This window comes from Mytilus galloprovincialis, chromosome 4, assembly GCF_965363235.1.
Source record: "Mytilus galloprovincialis chromosome 4, xbMytGall1.hap1.1, whole genome shotgun sequence".
NCBI classification, from domain to species: Eukaryota; Metazoa; Mollusca; class Bivalvia; order Mytilida; family Mytilidae; genus Mytilus; species Mytilus galloprovincialis.
The window spans coordinates 76,286,165-76,305,862 of record NC_134841.1 but is presented as its reverse complement, the minus strand read 5'-3'; the positions used below and the strand labels follow the sequence as shown (position 1 = coordinate 76,305,862).

General features: G+C 31.6%; 1 protein-coding gene across 3 annotated transcripts in view; it reads right to left on the bottom strand.

Annotated features, from left to right (window-relative positions):
• Positions 1 to 19,698, bottom strand: part of LOC143072979 (hexokinase type 2-like) — a 44,442-nt gene that overhangs the window by 15,439 nt on the left and 9,305 nt on the right. The window contains exons 1-2 of one of the 3 annotated variants that reach the window (XM_076248176.1): positions 13,539 to 13,696; positions 8,338 to 8,500 (exon numbers count right to left, since the gene is read on the bottom strand). In XM_076248176.1, the coding sequence (XP_076104291.1) occupies positions 8,338 to 8,500; positions 13,539 to 13,577 (202 nt within the window). In that variant the 5' untranslated portion in view covers positions 13,578 to 13,696. Of the gene's footprint in view, positions 1 to 8,337; positions 8,501 to 12,701; positions 13,263 to 13,538; positions 13,697 to 19,698 lie in introns of those variants that run through there. The other 2 variants (XM_076248175.1, XM_076248178.1) reach the window with 2 other exon arrangements.

Here is a 19,698-nt window from a genome sequence, read left to right as displayed (position 1 = left end):
TATTACATTGCAACTTATTTTGACAATGCCACCATATATGCCCTTTTTTTTCAGTCAGTAAGCAATTGAGGTATCATTGATTATATTTAAATAGCAGGTGAAATGATTTAGTACAGAGAAACTCAATCTTCAAATCCTAAATCAAATATTGTTGTTCAGAACATTTCAATTTCAAAAGTATTAAAAAACGCTGAAATATTGTTTTGTTCTCAACTCAGTTTGTATTTCTAAACCTGGGGACAAGCAATTAAGTTTTGGTTAACGTTGCATAAAAGATATTACATAAAAATTTCAATTACATAGATATTTTATGGCCATATAAATTTGGTTTTCAAATGAAAGCAATTAAAACCCAACATCAAGAATTGTTATTAATTCAGAAAACTGGTTCTCTAATACAAAGTAATATTTCATGAACAATACAAATGTTCAATTATCATTTGTGAACCTGCAGATTTTATCTATTTCTTCTTACATGTAGTCATGTGAGAATATGTTTTCTGCTCTATGGTCGGGTTGTTGTCTCTTTGACACATTCCCCACTTCCATTCTCAATTTTATCTGATCAAGGAATATAACTGACTTGATCAAAATAACATTAATATATTGAAAAGAAGGGTTAAATATCAGGGTCAAGTTTAAATCTTTTGATCCAATTGAAGTGGTTATTGTACCTTTTTAACAGCTTAAGTTTGACCTAGTTGATGGCCAAGCTATTTCTTACAAAACACTACCATATTACTAAATACAAACACATGTCTGACATACTTGACCTACACCTACATATTGACCATTATCCTAACTGACCACTAGCAATACATAAATGTATGTATCCACTTAACTCACAACTATTATGACAATTCACTTCATCTAACTGACCTCAAATGTGAACCGTGAAAAACATGCATATATATAATTTTAACACTGGGTAAAGATATGATGAAGGTTACATTATGATTGCTGGAAATCTTAGGGTTATAAAAATGCACAGGTTTATGCAATCTTGACAGTAAATCTTTTCAAGTACCATGACCTTTGAATGTTCAATTGTCATGACCTTGACTGTGGTTACTGACCAACTGTCTTTTAATAGGACAAATGCATATTGCTGATAACATCTGAATTGGAAATTGGTTGCTCCATAAAATTTATAAAAGGAACAGATTTATTTTTAAACCTACAAATAAAGAAATTTTAAGATCAAACAAGCATTTTGCCTCCCAAACAAGTGGAATAACTATAAAATAATTTTAAGATTCATAATCATCATGATTGTGGTGATCAAGTTTAGGCGCTCTCAACAATATAAGAAAATAAAAAGATAATATCCATACAGTTCATTTGTTTAACTTAATGTGCAGTGGAAAGTTTTTATTGATTTGGCTTCAAATCTATAAACATGAATTTCAAATGACAATAGATTTCAATTAATTCATAATATGAACATTTGAATTTGATGAGGGTAATAAATGTTAAGGTGTTTTACATTTAAGTTCATTTACTTGGTGTATATCTTTCTTAACTGTGACCTAAATTGAGTTCATCGTCTGTCTATGTTATCTTCAACTTTTAACACTGGTGCACGAGTTTTTTCATGTTTTGACAAAAAGGTTTCATTCACTAAATCTGGCCTTGCTTTTCAAACTCTATCTTGCCAATAAAAAGAAAAGGTTTAAAGTTCAACCCATAAAATGTCTATCCAATATGTCGCTCAATAAAATATAATGTTGACAAAACACTTATTTAACAATACCGTATTTGTGTATTTGTTCTACACTTCGTCAGTGAAACGTATATTGACAGAAAATAAATGGTTCTCTTTATTTAAGTTTCTCCTTCTTAACAACCAAAAAAAATGCTTACAATTCCCTCATGAACCATAATTTCTGAATATTAGCTGAATGTGACTGAAATTTTCTGAATTTTGGCTGAAATGTGTCTTAGAACAAATCAGGTGTCTGAATCCTGTCTGACCTGTTTATTGATGGTGTCTGAATATTGTCTTATAGTTCTGAATTTTGTCTGAATACTTCTTATTTAGTCAGAAAAAGTTTCAGACATATTCAGAACTTCTGAATACTGTCTTATTTGTCTGAATTATTAAGAAACAGCAGTAAGATCAATTCAGAAACCAAAAATTAATTAAAAACACCCCTAAATATCTGAATATTGTCTGAATTATTCTTAATCATTCAGATATTATGTCAGACAAAATTCAGAAAATTGGAAATAAGTAAATTCTAATATATAGATCTGAATATTGTCTGAATTTTTTAAAATCATTCAGAAGTTATGTCAGACAAAAGTCAGAAAACTGGAAATAAGTAAATTATAATCTCATAGAAATGAATATTGTCTGAAGTTTTCTAAATCATTCAGAAGTTAGACAAAATTCAGAAAACTAGAAATAAGTCATAGATCTGAATTACACTGAGTTATTTAATTTTAACACATAAATGGAAACATAAAAAATAATTCTTCAAAAGTCTGAATGTTATGTGAATAAGTTTCACCAACAAAACTACATAAAATAAAATATTTTGAAAATGTACAAATAACAGCAAGAATTAATTTCCCTGATTACAAAAATTTTGAAATCCTTCATTTGGCTCATCAACATAAAAGTGCAAGAATCTTACAGTGTTTTCCCAAGGCAATATAGCTACTGACCTTATTTTTGAGGTGGGATAGGAGGGGTCCTAATCCCGAAATCCCGGACTTAAAAAACGAAATCCCATAATCCCGACGTCCCGAAATCCCCAAAAAAGAATTCCCTAATCCCGAAAGAGTGAATCCCGAAATCCTGAGCTTAAAAACACCCGATCCCGGGGTAATAATAATCCCCCCTATTTTTCATCTAACATTTTGGGATGACCGTGAATGCAGTTACAGTCATCAGTTTAAACCCATTGATATATAACTATGAAATACTTTGGAGAACCAAGTGTACATAATAAAAAACTCATGAGTAGTTTGATCATTTAGTGATGAAAAACTGAACAAACACTTGTTCACTTTAAAATATTGTGTTTTTGAAAATTAAAGCAGTATTGCTTTATTATCATTAAGATATTGGATATACTGGTGCATGGGCATTAATTTTGGTAGAAAAGGTACTTATATTAAATTCTAACAGTTATTATCAGTACAATTTATTTGTACCTAGTCCAAATAATTATGATGTTTTGAAAGGCTATTTAATTTTAGCTTTGACACCTTTTGCAGCAAGGTGCAAAGCCGACAATAAAATAACCATTCAGTGGGGAAATGTTTTTAATGCAACACCAGGAATTCATGTTTCTTATACATTAAAACTTCTCTAAATACAGTTCTCCCACCATACCGGCTAAATCAAGGAGACCCGTACATTAAATGGTCACTTAACCTTACAAAACTGACCATATGATTCCTTTCAATCGGATACTACGCAAGTGTCATTTTCGTATTTGAATAATTAAAATCATAATAATTCAACCTCATAAAACGGGCCTTGTCATCTTAATATCACTGATTAGTAATAACATTGTTATGTATCATAAAGACAGTAAACTGTGAGTACTGTTCAGCTTGTCAATTTATTTTCATTATCCCAATGTTTTACAAATAGTGATTACCGGCAATTTCCAGTGTTACATTGTTTACAAATTTCACATAATTATTAGGGAAAAATCGTTAGTGTATGGTGTTTTTTATTTTTTATTCCTGCAAAATAAAAAAAATAAATAAGATGAAATACAAGTTGTAGCAGTATTTTACAATAGAAATTATTCACAAAACTAAAATTCACAAAGGAAAACGTATATTTGAATAGATCAAATACATTTTTAAATATTTCTCAAACACCCATATTAAGGGGAAGTTACTCTTCGAAATTTTAAATTTCAACTAACCAGCAAACCCTGCAAATCGGCCGTAATTTGTGACCTGACCGGCGGCATGTTTTGAGAAGTTTCACTGAAACACCGTTACGGGGACGAATCAATTTCGGGCCGATATGATATGGGGCGAGATTGACACCTTGACTGAAACGCACTGGCATACGTCATCAAAGATTACGCTGGATAAACAAAATGGAGAATCCAAACGCAAATGTTTTCAGATAAGTATTTTGATTGAACATATGATAATTGTAATTATTATAAAATGCAATTTGTTGAGGCACTATTATAAAACATTTAGGATTTAAATCTGAGAAAACATCAGAAAATTTTGGCAGACAATTAATGTAATGAATATATATATTGTTCAAAATTTGTTGTCACATTCATAAAACAAATAGTAACTAGGTTAATCTGCAGTCAATAACTTTAAAAATGCACTACCACTTTCTACATTAAATGTAGAAATTAAATTGGGTGAACAAACTTAGTGAAAACTATAAGTCACCAATTTTATCTTCAAGGGATAAAAAGGGGGGGGGTCTTAATTTGAGTTTAGGCTTCCAATGTAAGATACAGGGGCGGATGCAGGAATTTTCGAAAGGGGGGGTGCTAACCCAGGGCACCCATGGCAAAGGGGGGTGCAAAACATATGTCCCGATACAAATGCATTGATCGGCAAAAATAAAGGGGGGGTGCGCACCCCCGGAACCCCCCCCTGGATCCGCCACTGAGATACAGTACAAATGCATAATGCAATAATGTTTCTATTGAATTTATTGCTTCATAACCTCAAGAACAATTGATTCTTTGTGGATATTTTTGTACTTTTAGGGGATTAAATATGAGCTACCAGCAATGATATGAAACAGATTTTATGCAGACTCCATTTTAATACCTTTATTCAGCAATTCAAGTTTGAAGTACAGAGACAGCAAGTTTTAAATTACAGAAAGGAAGAGAAGTTTATATCTGACACATAATTTTTATATTAGTTAATCAGTTTGTGAGTGAGGTTTAAGCTGACCATAGTTACTGTTTTTATTCTTATGCAAACCATGCAGGCCATTTTTTTCATGGATAGGATGTTAAGAATGTTATTTATTTAAATATTTGAATATATTCAGATCAATCTATGATCAAAGCACTCACTATATTTTGTGTTTCTTAGAAAAAGTGATAAACCTTGGGCTTAATTGGAAGATCAAATCAGTTACAATCGGGTTTTGATTCCATTTCATGCTATCTTATTATGGCTGAATATGTCTTAATAAGGCTGAAGATTGGATGAATTTGTCTGAATAGTTCTTAATATGGTTGAATATTTCTGAATATATATATGAATATTTCTGAATATATATGAATATTTCTTAATGTCTGAATATTTCTTAATATATGTCTGAATATTTCTTAATATGTCTGAATATTTCTTAGTATGGCTGAAGATTGGAAGAATGTTGGCTGAAGATTTCTGAATATTGCTGAATATGTCTTAAAAAATGGCTGAATATTTCTTAATGCAGCATCATTTAAACCATAAATTTTCTGAATATTTCTTAGTTTCTGAATATTTCTGTTTCTGAATACTGGCTGAATAGTCCGAAATCCAGTCAATATTCAGAAATAGACACAAATACAACATTCAGACCTATTCAGACGATTTTTCAGATAGAATTCAGAAATAATTCAGACAATATTCAGCCACCAATTTTCCATGAGGGATGCATTTAATGCAGCAAACTTATCTCAAATCTACCAAACCTACAACCTTATCTGTCTAATTTATAAAACTAAAATTTCAAAATAATAAGAGACCTACATAATATTTACCTCTGTAAGTGATAAATTTCTCACTTGTCCTCATCAACTACAAAATTTCTTGAAATTCTGTAGTGTGTTTTTAGGAGTTGTGCTGACAAACTGTTGCAGTAGTATATCTAAGCCAAAATTTTAAGTTCTAAGGGCATACCTCATAGGTAGTTTCAGAAGAGTTCCAATGACAAACTGTTGCTTCAGTATATTTAGGCCAGCCATTTTTTTCACACAAATCTTACGACTAAAATTGATCGTTAGTAATAATGAAATGTATATAACTCAAATCTATTTTTACTCTAAAGAATTTTTGTGAAAAAATCTGCAAAATTTGATGATCAAAGAGACACAACTCCTCAAACAACAATTGAATAATAGTTTTTGTTGATGCATAGTATGTGCTAATATCTTCCAAGATTCATGTTGTGTGATTTAGAGAAGTTGGGAAGACAAAAAAAGGACTGTCAGACAGTTGACAAGGTATACAAAAATTATATCCTATGCATGGGGTATAATAAGGGCAACAACTCTGACAGGAGCATTTGATATTGCCCTTTTAAGCTGTATTTCATTTATAATTTACTAATACATTTATATTCTATTTTCAGCAAATCACATATAATAATTCATACAAACATGATGGAAATATTTAAATATATTCTAAACCTTGTTTTCGAGTTGATATGGTCAATAAAAATGTCTTAATATTTCAAAGTTAAATTTGAAAAGGACTATTTCATTAAATCATTCAAAACCACTTGCAGAGGATTATCAAATGCAAATATAATGTTTATAAATTCCTCTGAATTAAGATGTCATTTCAACCAGGAAGTGAATTAATGTAAATAAACTGTAGTAAAATATAGAAATTTAAAAAATTAAGTATCACAAATTAATAGGTTCATTAACTTATATTCATATATATTATATAAACATTGCATACAGAGACAAAGGTGTAATTATATGACAGACAGTTAAAACAGTTTATTTATATGATATGCATAACTGACTAATTAAAATACAACGCAGTTTGAGATCCCTTGAAATACAAGTCTCTGTATAACATTTTCTTGACAAGGATATACACGTATAACATGTTAAAGTATGTATATCTGTCTGAAGAGGCCAGACAAAAATACATGCATGTTAAGGGTTTTCTTATTGTTGTTTATGAGAGCTTGTTCTTATATTGCTCAATTTCTTTTTACCTTGATGTGCCCTTAACTTTGTTACAATTTAAAGCTCAAATTAGAAATTTGGGGTCTACAATACAATACAATACAATACAATACAATACAATATTTTTATTTTCCAAATTAAAGGGCCCATTAAGAGCATAACATTAATTACAACATGACATAAACATTACAGAGTGATTAAAGAAACATAAAATAATAATTGAAATTCAAATGCATGAAGAAAGGATCAGTGGTCAAGGGGAGATAATTTTGATATATTTTAGAGTATCTAACTAATTTTCTGATTTTCTTAGTTGCAGGCCTTTATCCAGGTATGCACATAAAATAGATAGAAATCTGCTATCTTCATTAATCATGATCCATGAAAAAAGATCATTTATATTTAAACTATCTAAACTGGGGTATTTTTTTATATAATCAGTGATATCTCTTCTGAGGTTATTGTAAATAGGGCATTCCAGAAGAAAGTGCATTTCATTTTCAATACAATTTGTATTACAATATAAACATATCCTCTCATGTCGAGGTAATATTTCATATTTACCACATACATTGGTAATTCGTTCATGTCTGCCAGTTTCTATTCTTAAACAGTGATTGCTAAGTCTGTATTTTGTTAATAAATGTTTTATACATTTATTAACAGACATTTTTAGAAATAAAACAATTATGGTTGGTAGGGAAATACTATAAACATGTATCTCATTTTGGCCTGATCATTAAACCTCATTTGGTCTCATGTTTTAATCACAAGATAAATTTGTATAGATTCAATACCAAAGTAACTTTAAATAACATGTGATATATGATATAAACACCTCTTTACATATTATTTTTTTAATTTAACCTCTGACATTGACATTATATTACCCAGACATTCAAAACACACATTATACACATTATATGCATCAACAATCAATCATATTTAAATGACAACTGTGCTGTTTTGGTTGTTTGAACATTATTATGCCCTGTTTTGGTTATATAAACACTGCTAAATTTGGTGGCAGAGAGAATGTCACAACCTTCACTTGGCACTGCTTTTAGCTCCATTTTAAATAGCTCTAAATATATAAAAGTCTGGTTATAAGTGCAGAATGACTCTACTGGACTGGACTGGACTCTATATCTAGTGAAAAGGCTTCATTAAGATTTGATGCGTGAAAACAACTCATTTATTCCAAAGACAGATTTTGAAATTTTAATAAAAAGCGTTCAATTAAAATCAAATAAATAGGTTGTTATTTCATCTTTCTGTTTTAAGAATGATTGTCAATGCATAGAAGAATCTTTTTTCAGTTCAGTGCAAAAAGTTCATTTTCAAAATAAGTAATGCTTCCATTAGAATTTTAGCAAAGGGAAATAACACCTTAGTAGGCACACTTAACCACTTTTAGGACTACATGATGCATGTCCTAACTAAATGTCCTTTAAGAAACTATGTTTACCTGTTCCATCTGGTAATGACCGTACAAATGTAGGGAACATCTTTATATCTGCCATATGATTGGTTTTCTTTGACAACCCACTGTTCATTTCTTCATGAAGAAGCTGCATGATTCTTTTATAAGTCAAGGAGGATAACTTGAATCCTCGTACAAATCCTTCAATCTAAAAATATAAAGAATATGGTTAATTAATGCTTTGTATTCTTTTTTATTGTGTTCTTTTTTTTCACCTGTCATCAGAGAATTCAAGTGTCCAAGTGTCGTGCAATCTGGAATTGTTCCAAATAAAAAGAGGCCCATCTAGGTTTCCAATTATCTCCCCTTGTTTTTGTTTATCCCTCTACAAAAAGTTAGTTTTATATCTAATTAATTTACTGAACCAATAGAAAATACTAGATAATAGCCACAAAATAGGAACAGTATAATGATATTTATTTTTCTAAATTCCTATTGTCATGATTGTCACCCACTTTATAAAAGTATATGTACCATAAATGTTAAAAGAAATAAGTGAAGGATTTTCTATACATGCAATTCCCTTTGACCTTGACTCATATTCTAGTTAATTCGTTGTAGACAAACTAAATAGAAAAGGCTATGGGGTATCCATCCGTGACACATAAATTACCCATGGAAAAGAGATGTGCCAATGCTAATACAATTTCATACCAAATATCATTGACTTATCATTGAGTTGTTCCCCTTCACAGGCCTAAACAAATTTTTGAAGAAGCTGCAGCAATGTTAGCCAGCTAGCTTGCAGCATGAATAAGTGTGGCCTCTGTAACTCTATCAAGAGGAGATAAAAATTATTTGCAGCCTCCTGAAAATCACAAATCATGAGAGCTTTTAATTATATGGTAACATCATAACCTTGATATCAAATATAACCGATAAAAAATAATCCTATTCTGAGATTCATGTACAAATGTACTAACAATTGAGTACATTGAATCTTTTAATATAAATAAATAACACAATAATAAGCCAAATAATTACATAACAGTGAGTGGGTGAGACAGTACAGTGGCTTGTATTTATAGAACATATCATGAATTCCTTTCTGACAACACAGAAATATCTGTGAAGAAACACAAATGTTAGTGGTATTATCTTTGAGTAAACAACATGATGCAACATGGTGCCAAAGTCCAAATATACAGGTTGATTCTAAATAGGTGAAATCAAAACTTCAAATATGGGGTAAATGTCCCATTAAGATTAGAAAACTTTGGCACTTCAATTATTTCCAACAAAAATTGGAAAACAAAATTAATGTTAAGATTAAGAAAGGATTTAGGTTTTGAACTTTTTCATCAATTTAGTATGTTTGGGAAGAATTGAATTACCATCTTTTTGAAAGTTTCTTAAAGTATTGCTTTTCAGATAAAACAATTATAGATAGATTGATTGGTTGGTATTTATCATCACTTTCAGCACTGTTGTGCTATTTTTGAGGCACAGTTTATATTCAACAGTTGAGGAATTCTGAGTGCCGGGGTAGAGTGGTAGAGAAACTGACAACCCTCTGTATATTTATAATCCTAGTCAATTAAGATTGGAATCAACAAGGTGTGAGATTCAAACTTCGACAGGCTCGTCAGTGTCATGTACATTAATTAGTTCTATAACATATAACACTCAGCCACTGATGCCTTTTTTGGATTCATTTGAAATAAATGGATACTTTTTATAAATTGTGACTTGGATGGAGTCAGTTGTCTCATTGGCACTCATACCACATCTTCCTATATCCACATATCTAATCATACAAAGTATACTAGTTTACTGCATTTAAAACACTTGAATAAAATGTTACCAATAACAATTACACTAAACAAAATTTTAAAAGCCATTCAAATACACATACACTTAAGAAACAATATAATCATGATAATCAAATGGGGTTAAAAAAGATAACGGTAAAAAAAATAAGGTCAACTATCATGACTATCCGAAATGAAATGCGAAACTTGTTTTTTTTTCTTCTTTTCTTTTCTTTTGACAATTTACATAGTCCATTGGCGGATCAAGGGGGGGTCCAGGGGTTGGAACCCCCCCTTTTTAAAATGGCAGGATCCACCCCTGTAGTCATACAAACAGTGTAAAGCTTACTTCAACAAGTAAATTAGTAGTCTTTCTACATTAACATATTTTTAAGCCACAATCAATTGCAATAAATGCGATATAAATATACATATATAAATGAATATACTGTGTATACCAAATGTTTATCTCTATCTTCATGATCACCATATGACCTTGTGGCTGACACACATATTTGTTCTTATTTCCTCTCTAGTTTACTACTTTAAATACATCTATGTCACTAATACTGAAATTTCACTTTGTTATATACAAAAATATTCATATAACTAATTATACTGCTTTTGTCACTGCTAAATTTTCCTCTAAAGGTTTTTTTGTTTTTGTTGTGCGTGTTTTTTTTCCCTTCAGGTTGGTGTTGGGGAGGGGCACCACAAATTTCTTCTGTTGTCCTATTTGATTGTTTTATAACAGGTGGCTAATTTATATCACAGTCTCAGTGAGTATGTTCTGCAACTGACTGGAAGGCAATGAATAATGTAATATATGTTCCCTTGGATATTTCAATTGTTAATGTTCACCATATTTGAAAATAAATAATGATTTATTATACATGGCATTGAAGAAATGGTTAATATCCAGTTTTAATTTCCCATAATATTTTCTTCAGCTCAATTTCTTATTTGTTAATCTGGTTTGATCCTGTTTTGCAGGATGTTTGTCAAATTGTGCTTCCATCATGCAACCAATCAATTTCTTGTGTTTCAAACATCTTCTGACAGTCATAATTCTGGCATTATTTTTTTGTACTTTGATATTTTAAATATTTCCTAGGATGACTCAGTGATGTCCTTGAATACTCAGATTATTGATTTTAATACTTGGGTGTCTACTCTAGTATGTGAGGCTGATTTCTAAGGCTTATATTCAAGAAGTTTATTGAGTAAAATTATAGAGGAATCTTAACCATGGCAATTACAAAATGCAACCGTTAAAATTGCCTGGCAATAGAACAGAGATAAACCTTCTTCAATATGAATATGTTTCCAAATTGGTTAATCATGCAATTTTTAATATTTTTTTTTAATGATTTTTTCAGACTTTTCAAAAGTTTTAAGGAAAAGAGGTATTGTCAAACCACCCTGAATCCCTGTTTCCAAATTTTATTCCAATTGGAAGGCCTGAATTTAACATGTATTTAGTATAAAGAAAGAATTATTTCCATTGTAAATATTACTTGGTAGAGCATACCGGTAAATGATTTAATACTAAGATCAATTGAATTCATTACAATGATCAATGCCTTGGTATCAATATATTTACAGAATTGAATTTCAAAACATTTAAACTGCCTTTAAATATTCTATCTGTATTGAACATCAAAATACTTCTTAAAGACAGACATTTTTTCTAGGGATTCTTCAATACAATTTTTTTTTTTTATGGAATCAATTCTCCTACTCAAACACACTTTTCTTAAAAAAATCAAAGAAAATGATTAAAAGAAAGAATGAGAAAACTCAGTACAGGGTACAGAAGTTTATATAGTCAGTAAATTTCTGAAGAATCGCATGGTTGGACTGTGCATAAAAATTAAAGTCATGCAGTGGCTTTTAGTTAGCATGCCTGATAACCAAGTACATGAAGTATGATAGGGCAGAAAATATCTCATTAATGTCTATTCATCCTAAATATGCATGAAATCATACTACATCTTCTTAATCTATATGTAATATTTGCAACTGGATTTTAACTAGGTAGCTTATGATCAATCAACCATTTTTCAAAACAATAAATGTTCTTCTCAAGTGCGCACTTTTATTATAACACTGACTTATAGACACTAAGTTCACAATTATTTTAAAGTCCCTAATTGAATTTCACTTTAATACTTTTGTGTCAAATTTAGTCTCCATATCTTTCCAAAATCATGCTTTCAAATTATCTAAAGATTACTCATTTTAATTTAACATACTTATTATGTTTATAATAATATTGTCTGTATCATATGCCCTCCTGGGGCCCTAATTTGGTAAATAAAATATTCTATTCTATTCTATTCTATTCTATAACTGATTCTTGTATTTACTTATTCTGTAATTACTTTCAACTAGACTATTTCAGATGATGCAAATTATATTGTCATCTTACTTGTTCCTAAAAAAGGAAACTGGAAACTTTGTTATAGACAATGCTTTACTAACTATCTTTTATTGTTGGAACCATGCAAACCTGCAATCTTTTTTTTTTTTATTTTTAAATGTATATGAAAATAATCAAAATACCCCCCCCCCCCTTTTTTCATGCAAAATCTTTACCTTCTCTATTTGAGCATCCTTCAAGTTGCCTCCCAACGGATTTTTAAGAATGGTGTTCATTTCTAAAAGTGTGCAACTGATGATGTTCACAGCTTGGATGCAAATGGAAGTTGGGAGAGAAAGTTAAAGACATTTTATAATCTACATGAAAACGACCTTGAACTCCTGGCAGAAAAGTAGGTGTGTGCCGACACACAGCACATCTAAGCCAATGAAAATTCAGATGCTGTTGTTGGCTAGAACGTAGATTTGTCTAAAATTTTCCCAAATGGAGAAAGTATCGTTTAACATATAATGTTGTATCAAGTCTTTTACAAATTTAGAACCACAATAAAAATTGTCAATTTCGAGTCCTTTAATTTGTTAGACGATCATATTGACAATGTCAAAATTTTAAATACATTGTCAACAAAAAGTTAACAATCTGAACACAAAGTCCACATTTAATTGATAAAGAGCACCTGTTGTCTACAAAATTCTTGCAAGCTGATTGTTTTAAAATTATAAGGACAACGCAAGTGGTCAACATGGTCAACAACTGCTAAAAAAAGTTGAAGCTGAAGTACTATTTGCAGATGTCAATTTAAAAATGTCGAACCTAATCTACGCGTTTAAAATATCATTTCTAATATAATTCATTTTCAAAAATATGTATAATAATATGTATCGATACTGTATAGTGCTTCTATTATCTTTAGACATATTTAGGTTAGATTCTTTATCCTTGTTTTCAAGCCAGACGTACATTATTGACCTCTTTCGTCGTTGTGTATTGTTTTCACGAATTGTTTTGTAAAACGGAGAAGCACAAAAACATAATATAAAATAATTTCTTACCTTTTCATATTTAGATAACTTTTCCTGATTAGCAGGCATCACAATAGTTTTTAATAAATATCCTTAATTCACGATTTTTTAGCAAATAATCAAGACAAAATTAACACAACTGCAATGACGGACTCCTTCGATATTGACCTAATTTACCTTCATTCATATTCATGAGGTCTACGTCAATTGCTACTGTAATGTAAACAGTCCATTTAATGTACTTCTTACGGGTATCCGGGTAAACAAGCATATTTAAACTGAACAAATACACAGAATTTCCTTACTTAATTCTATGTTTCCTCATTTGTTAATCAGTATTTTCCTTTTTTCTCACTGACCGAATTCATAATTAAAAAAAATCATGTAATGCATATGCATTTTTGTTCGTGTCCTCGCTCACTCCAACCATTTGCGAGCGGACTCCTTGCAAGGCAACCTGACAGATGCCACCAGTAGAGTAGGATTGCCTTTAATACTACCCTATGTTTTTTTCCGAGTTTTTTTTAATTGTTGGTTACTAGTCAGTGGCGTAGCTAAGCCTTTTCTATGTGTACGCCCGAAACTTTACAGGGGTCTGAGGGCCTCTTTGTAGTGGGTTTGATCGGGCGAAGCCCCGAGGAAGTTTCGCCAGTAATTGCTGCGTTCAGTGTAAAAGTGTAATCATTGACTGCATAAAGTGAATCCCATTTATCAATCAAATACAGGATAAAAAATAATCAAACGTTTTCTTTAAAAATCTTTTTTCTTGATCTTGAATATAAGCGCTACTGCCCAAATTTCATGACAATCTGTGAACGTTTATGAATTTATACTATAAAAAAATATAATCCCAGATCGTCTGTTAATTGTAATTGAAAATAAGACAAATCTGTCTGTCAGTATGATACTCAAAAATGAAGAAATAAAATTATATCATTTTAAAATTTGGCTTCGTTAATAAGTCGTGAAAAAAGCTTTTGCAAAAGTTCCGTAAAATTGGTTGAGGGTTTGAACAAGTAATTGATGTGAAACAAACTTAAACCCCAGACTGTATCTACTTATATTGCTTTAGGGACTTATCATTATTTATCTGGGAGGGGGGCTGGTCAAAATACAGGGGGAACAAGTTTTTTCCTGTATGTGGAATAGGGGGTTCAAATTTTATTGTAAATTCAAAATGGGGGGATCAATATTTTTTGCACAAAGAAATAAGTAGTTTGAAAATCACTAATCATCGTACTGTTTTTATTTATTTTAAGATCCCTTTGAGTTAATTTATAACTCTCATTCCCTCAAAATCTGTATTTTTTAGTCTGACAATTCAAAATTTTGGGGTTTCTATCACACATAAATTTATGAATGAAATGTGTCAATAAATGAGTAAGTATGAACGAATAACCAATCCATATAAACCTTATGGAGGTTTCAATGAGGCCTACTGTAAAACTTAAGTTTCAAGCAGCGTCCAAGAGAGGAACACATACTGCGGGTAATAAATATCCCACTTAGTAAATAATGTGTTGTTGCGGTATCAAAAAGTTTACTTTTTACAGAACTACTTAGGAAAAAGTTTTCTTTAAAAGCTCAATATAGGAAATTAGAAAAAAAGAGTCAGAAAAAGCTTTGCTGCCTACCTCTTAAAATTCATGGAAATAATGATGGAAGAGCCCTATTTCAAGGCAAGGTTCCCTCGATTATTGTTTTTGGACTCAACCCACTGAGAATATTTAATGTTTGCCTCATGATGTCTATGATACAAGAAATATTTTGCATGTTACATCACATTTTTTAAAATGTTTTTGTAGGGGGATAAAATAAAAATAGTGAAATATTATGGGGGGATCAAGAAAATTTTATATGTTTGAATTCAGAATTCAAAATGACCAGCCCCCCCTTTCCCAGGTAAATAATGATAAGTCCCTTAAAAACTTTTATCAGTAATTTTTTTTTCACTCGCAAAGCTCTGCATACTCTTTTGATCATAAAAAGATTCTGTCCAACTTCTGTTTTCATGAAGTTTTGACAAAGTTATTTGTGTTTAAATTGTTTTTAATGCCCAGTCTAAGTATTAAAGCCAACGACGACGAAATTTATGATCGCTCTGTATTGCTTTCGCGACATAAATGTTTTAGGCTTGACAAAAATACAAACCACACATATAATCTAAGCAGATAATGAATGAATAGCTTTAAACAAAGGGAAAATGATTAAAACTCGCAGTAGATAAGGCTGATATGTATAAAACCACTTAGGTTAAGGGACGACCTCAAAAGTTCAATGAAGGATAAAAAACTTAATTCACATAGTTTTTTCACTGCCCCCCCCCCCCACCCCCTCTTAACTTAATTTGGGGAAAATTGATTTGACCTATATGGATATATGTAAAAATCAATGTCGGATAACCAAATCTTGCTGAAGTTCAACCCCCACCTCCAAACTGTTTGAATTAAGTTTTTTTTATCTTACATTGATCTTTTGATGTCGTCCCTAAGATATCCAATCGTAGTACTAATTTATCGTAGGACATGTAGAAAAGTCCGTCCGTTCGGAAAAAACCTTAACTTAAGTAGCTTTATGCATACGGGCCCCCGGACTATGACCGAAAATGAACACATATATCATATGATACCATTTGATTAAAAAGTAAATTTCTTTTATCTTCAATTACAACCCATCTAAGAATTAATTACAAGGATCGTGTGCTTCCAACCAGTTCTATTTAATTTGTGTATATCAAAATAATTTTTGTGCAAAATTCAAGTGTACGCCAAGGCGTTTTGACGTAAACGTAGCTACGCGCCTGCTAGTAGTTGAGGGAAGGGGGGTATATCCGTAGTTTCTGTGTAGTGTTTTTAATAGACTGCTAAAAAAAGTCTGTGTTGCGATCCAAACAGCTGATTATTTTTATTCGACTTATATTTCTATGAACCGTTTGTTTCTTCTCTATTTTACGCCGTCTGATTTTACCATATTGATTCTTTAATCCAGAACGGAATGTCAAAACTGTGCCGCTATTCCTTTTATCTTTATCTGTCGTCGTTTGCGGTGCTTTTGTTATCTACAGAGTTGGGTCAAGAATTTTTTGAATCCGAGAAGGGGCGTGGCGCACGGTTGAGTCAGCTATGTTTCGTCGATTTTTGCATACTACATATATAACACTGTCAAAACATCAGACGCGCTTCTGGACCCGCAAATGTTAAAGTATCTTGTCTTAGGGAGAGATAAATCCTACTTTGTAAAGGATCACTCTGATTCAAACAAAAAATTCTCTTAAACTGACATTACCAAGATGCTTGATTTCTTGATTGACAACATATTTGTTACATTCGGAGGACGTGTTTTTCAACAGACTGTCGGCATTCCAATGGGAACCAATTGTGCCCCTCTTCTTGCCGACTTGTTTCTTTATTATTATGAGGCTAACGTCACACAGGAACTTCTTAGGGAGAAAGATAAGAAGTGAGCAATATCCTTTAACTCTACTTTCCGCTATATAGATGATATTCTTTCACTACTTGAAATAATTCAAAATTTGGTGACTATGTTGAACGCATCTATCCAATCGAACTAGAGATAAAGGATACAACAGATACAGTTAAGTCGGCTTCATACCTTGACTTACATCTAGAAATTGACAATGAGGGTCGGTTGAAAACAAAACTTTACGACAAAAGGTTAGGGTTTGCAGAAAAATAATAATGGGCCTGGCCAAGATTAAGGAATGGTGCATAAATCAGTGTCTGGGTACACCACTGGCACTGAGTATCTTGCATGTACCTGTATCTCTCTACAAACTCGAGCCGTACGCATTAATCATAGAGATATTGAGCTGATAAAAGAGACTGATAAAACGGTTACTACTGATACTGATTCAAAGTCTTCCAAACAAAGTCCCCGTAAATATATACCCCCTGGTTACTCACCACGTATACATCATTCAAATCATCTTGACATTTAAAAAGCAAAGATATGGTTCAGAGATGTTGATAGCAACCATTTTCAAGATATTTGGACATTCTAACATGGCATGGGTTGAGATAACACCTGTGACTCACACTTTGTATTCAGTTTATTCTGATATGAAAAAGGAGCAAAAATATGGTCTCGGGGGTGGTGACATTCATTTTAAGATATTTCGACATTCTCAAATGTCTGGTGACTGCCCACCAGGACTCATCATTTGTACTTCAAAAACAAGAAACGTACGGTTTAACAAAAATAAAAAAAATATATGTTTTTTTTTAGGGGAGGGGGATCTAACCCATTTTCCAGTTATTTCAAAGTCATGGATTGGGATGACCCCTAGGGACTCACTATATATTTAATTTGCTTTTTCTTGTCATCCAAATGTAATCTTGACATGTAAAACATCAAAGTATTTTCGTTTAGGTCGGGATTACAAAATATTCTAGATATTTAAAAATTTTCACTTGTTATCCATGAAATTTTGGCGTTGTGGATCGCCAATAACAAATATTCAATCCAAAGTCAGCAGCCTCTGGCCTTTGTTAGTATTGTACGCTTTTTTAATTTTAGTTCATTTATATGTTTAGCAATTTAGTGTGACGTCCATTTTACTAAACTAGTCTATAACACATTTTTGTTTAGGGGACAACTGAAGCCCGACCCCGGGTGCGGAATTTTCTCGTTGTTATGTTAATGCGCGGTTTTATAAATAAGATTATGTAACAGATTCTGAAACGGCAAATATTGAACAATGTAAAAAATATCGATCAATGGGATTTCAATCGCATTTTTAAGCGTGTGGTAGTGAGAGGGATAATAATGACAGAGCATTTAACAGAAATTCTGGATAACTCAATTTCCTTTTTAGCAATTTGTACAAAATATTAATACGTATTATATTATTACGTAGAGAAAATGAGTTTTTTCTTGTTTTCTTATAGACATCTTAGATAAAAAAAAATGTTGTCTCTTTCGGTAGGACTATGCGTACTTGTACACTTATTTAGCCTTGAACTACTTGAACTAGATATCAGACTACATTACATCGAATATGTACTTTTAAAAGTGTTGTTAGAAAAAATTTATTGATGTTATCGGTCGAGGGTGACCCCCGGATCGGAAACACATATATGGACAATCCTGATCGGGTACAAAAATTATAAAATACATATCGGGTCTTGTGTTCACATTAAAAATGTAAATCCAAAGTAATACACAAAAAACACATACACGAACACAAAATAGTACGAAATACAAAAAAACACACACTTTTTTTTCACTGGTTCTGTCTTTTTTTTCCACCGGTTAAATGAATACTTTTCCACACACAACTAAATCAAAATGACAACAATAACGAAACCCAACGTCTATATCAAAGTATCTAATAAATATTTAAACTGAATTTATATCAATTGGACTCTGGTTCCTTCTGTTGTCTCATGGACAATCATACTACCTTCCTACTTTTATATATTTGATTAGATTTTTTTTTGGGGGGGGGGGGTGGGGTGGGGGGGATGTTAATTTTATCTTTTGAATCTCTCGGTTGACATATTGTTTTACAGTATACAGTCTTAAAAATCACTTTATCTTAACTGGCTGATTGTTTGTGTATTTGACAGATATCAATGTGTTAGCATCATCTGATATATAAATTTCTTTTCGTTATAAGGCTTAACGAATACCGTTATGCGTAGTAATTTGCACGGGTGGATTCACCCGTGCATACCTAAGCGGGAATTAAATCATTCGACGGTTTGCATTCAATCAGTCTACACGTTTAATTCAATTGCTGTTAAGGTCTGTTTGACTTTTTTTCTACTTCATGTCTGACGAGGAAGTCCAAAGTTCTCCTGAATGTGCATCTGCAAGAAGTCATTATAGGAGTGAAGATGACAATCCTACTAGAATCCCTACAGCTGATGCTTTCTCGTTGTTTTCCACAGGATATTGGTCGTCTAATTGTCCCGAAATAAGCGGTCTAACAACACCAGCAGTTCCAAATGAGGTATTATCTTCGATTGACTTTAATTTATGTTTAGACACATATGAGTATGACAACGAGTTAGTACAAGTTTATAATGTAAAAGGTCGATTGTATTATGATAGCCTACCATTTTGGAAAGAAAAACTTTTATCGGCCGAGTTCAAAAAAAAAAATTAGTTTTACCTATAGAATAGAATAGAATAGAATATACTTGAATCTGGCTTTTTTTGGAAAATT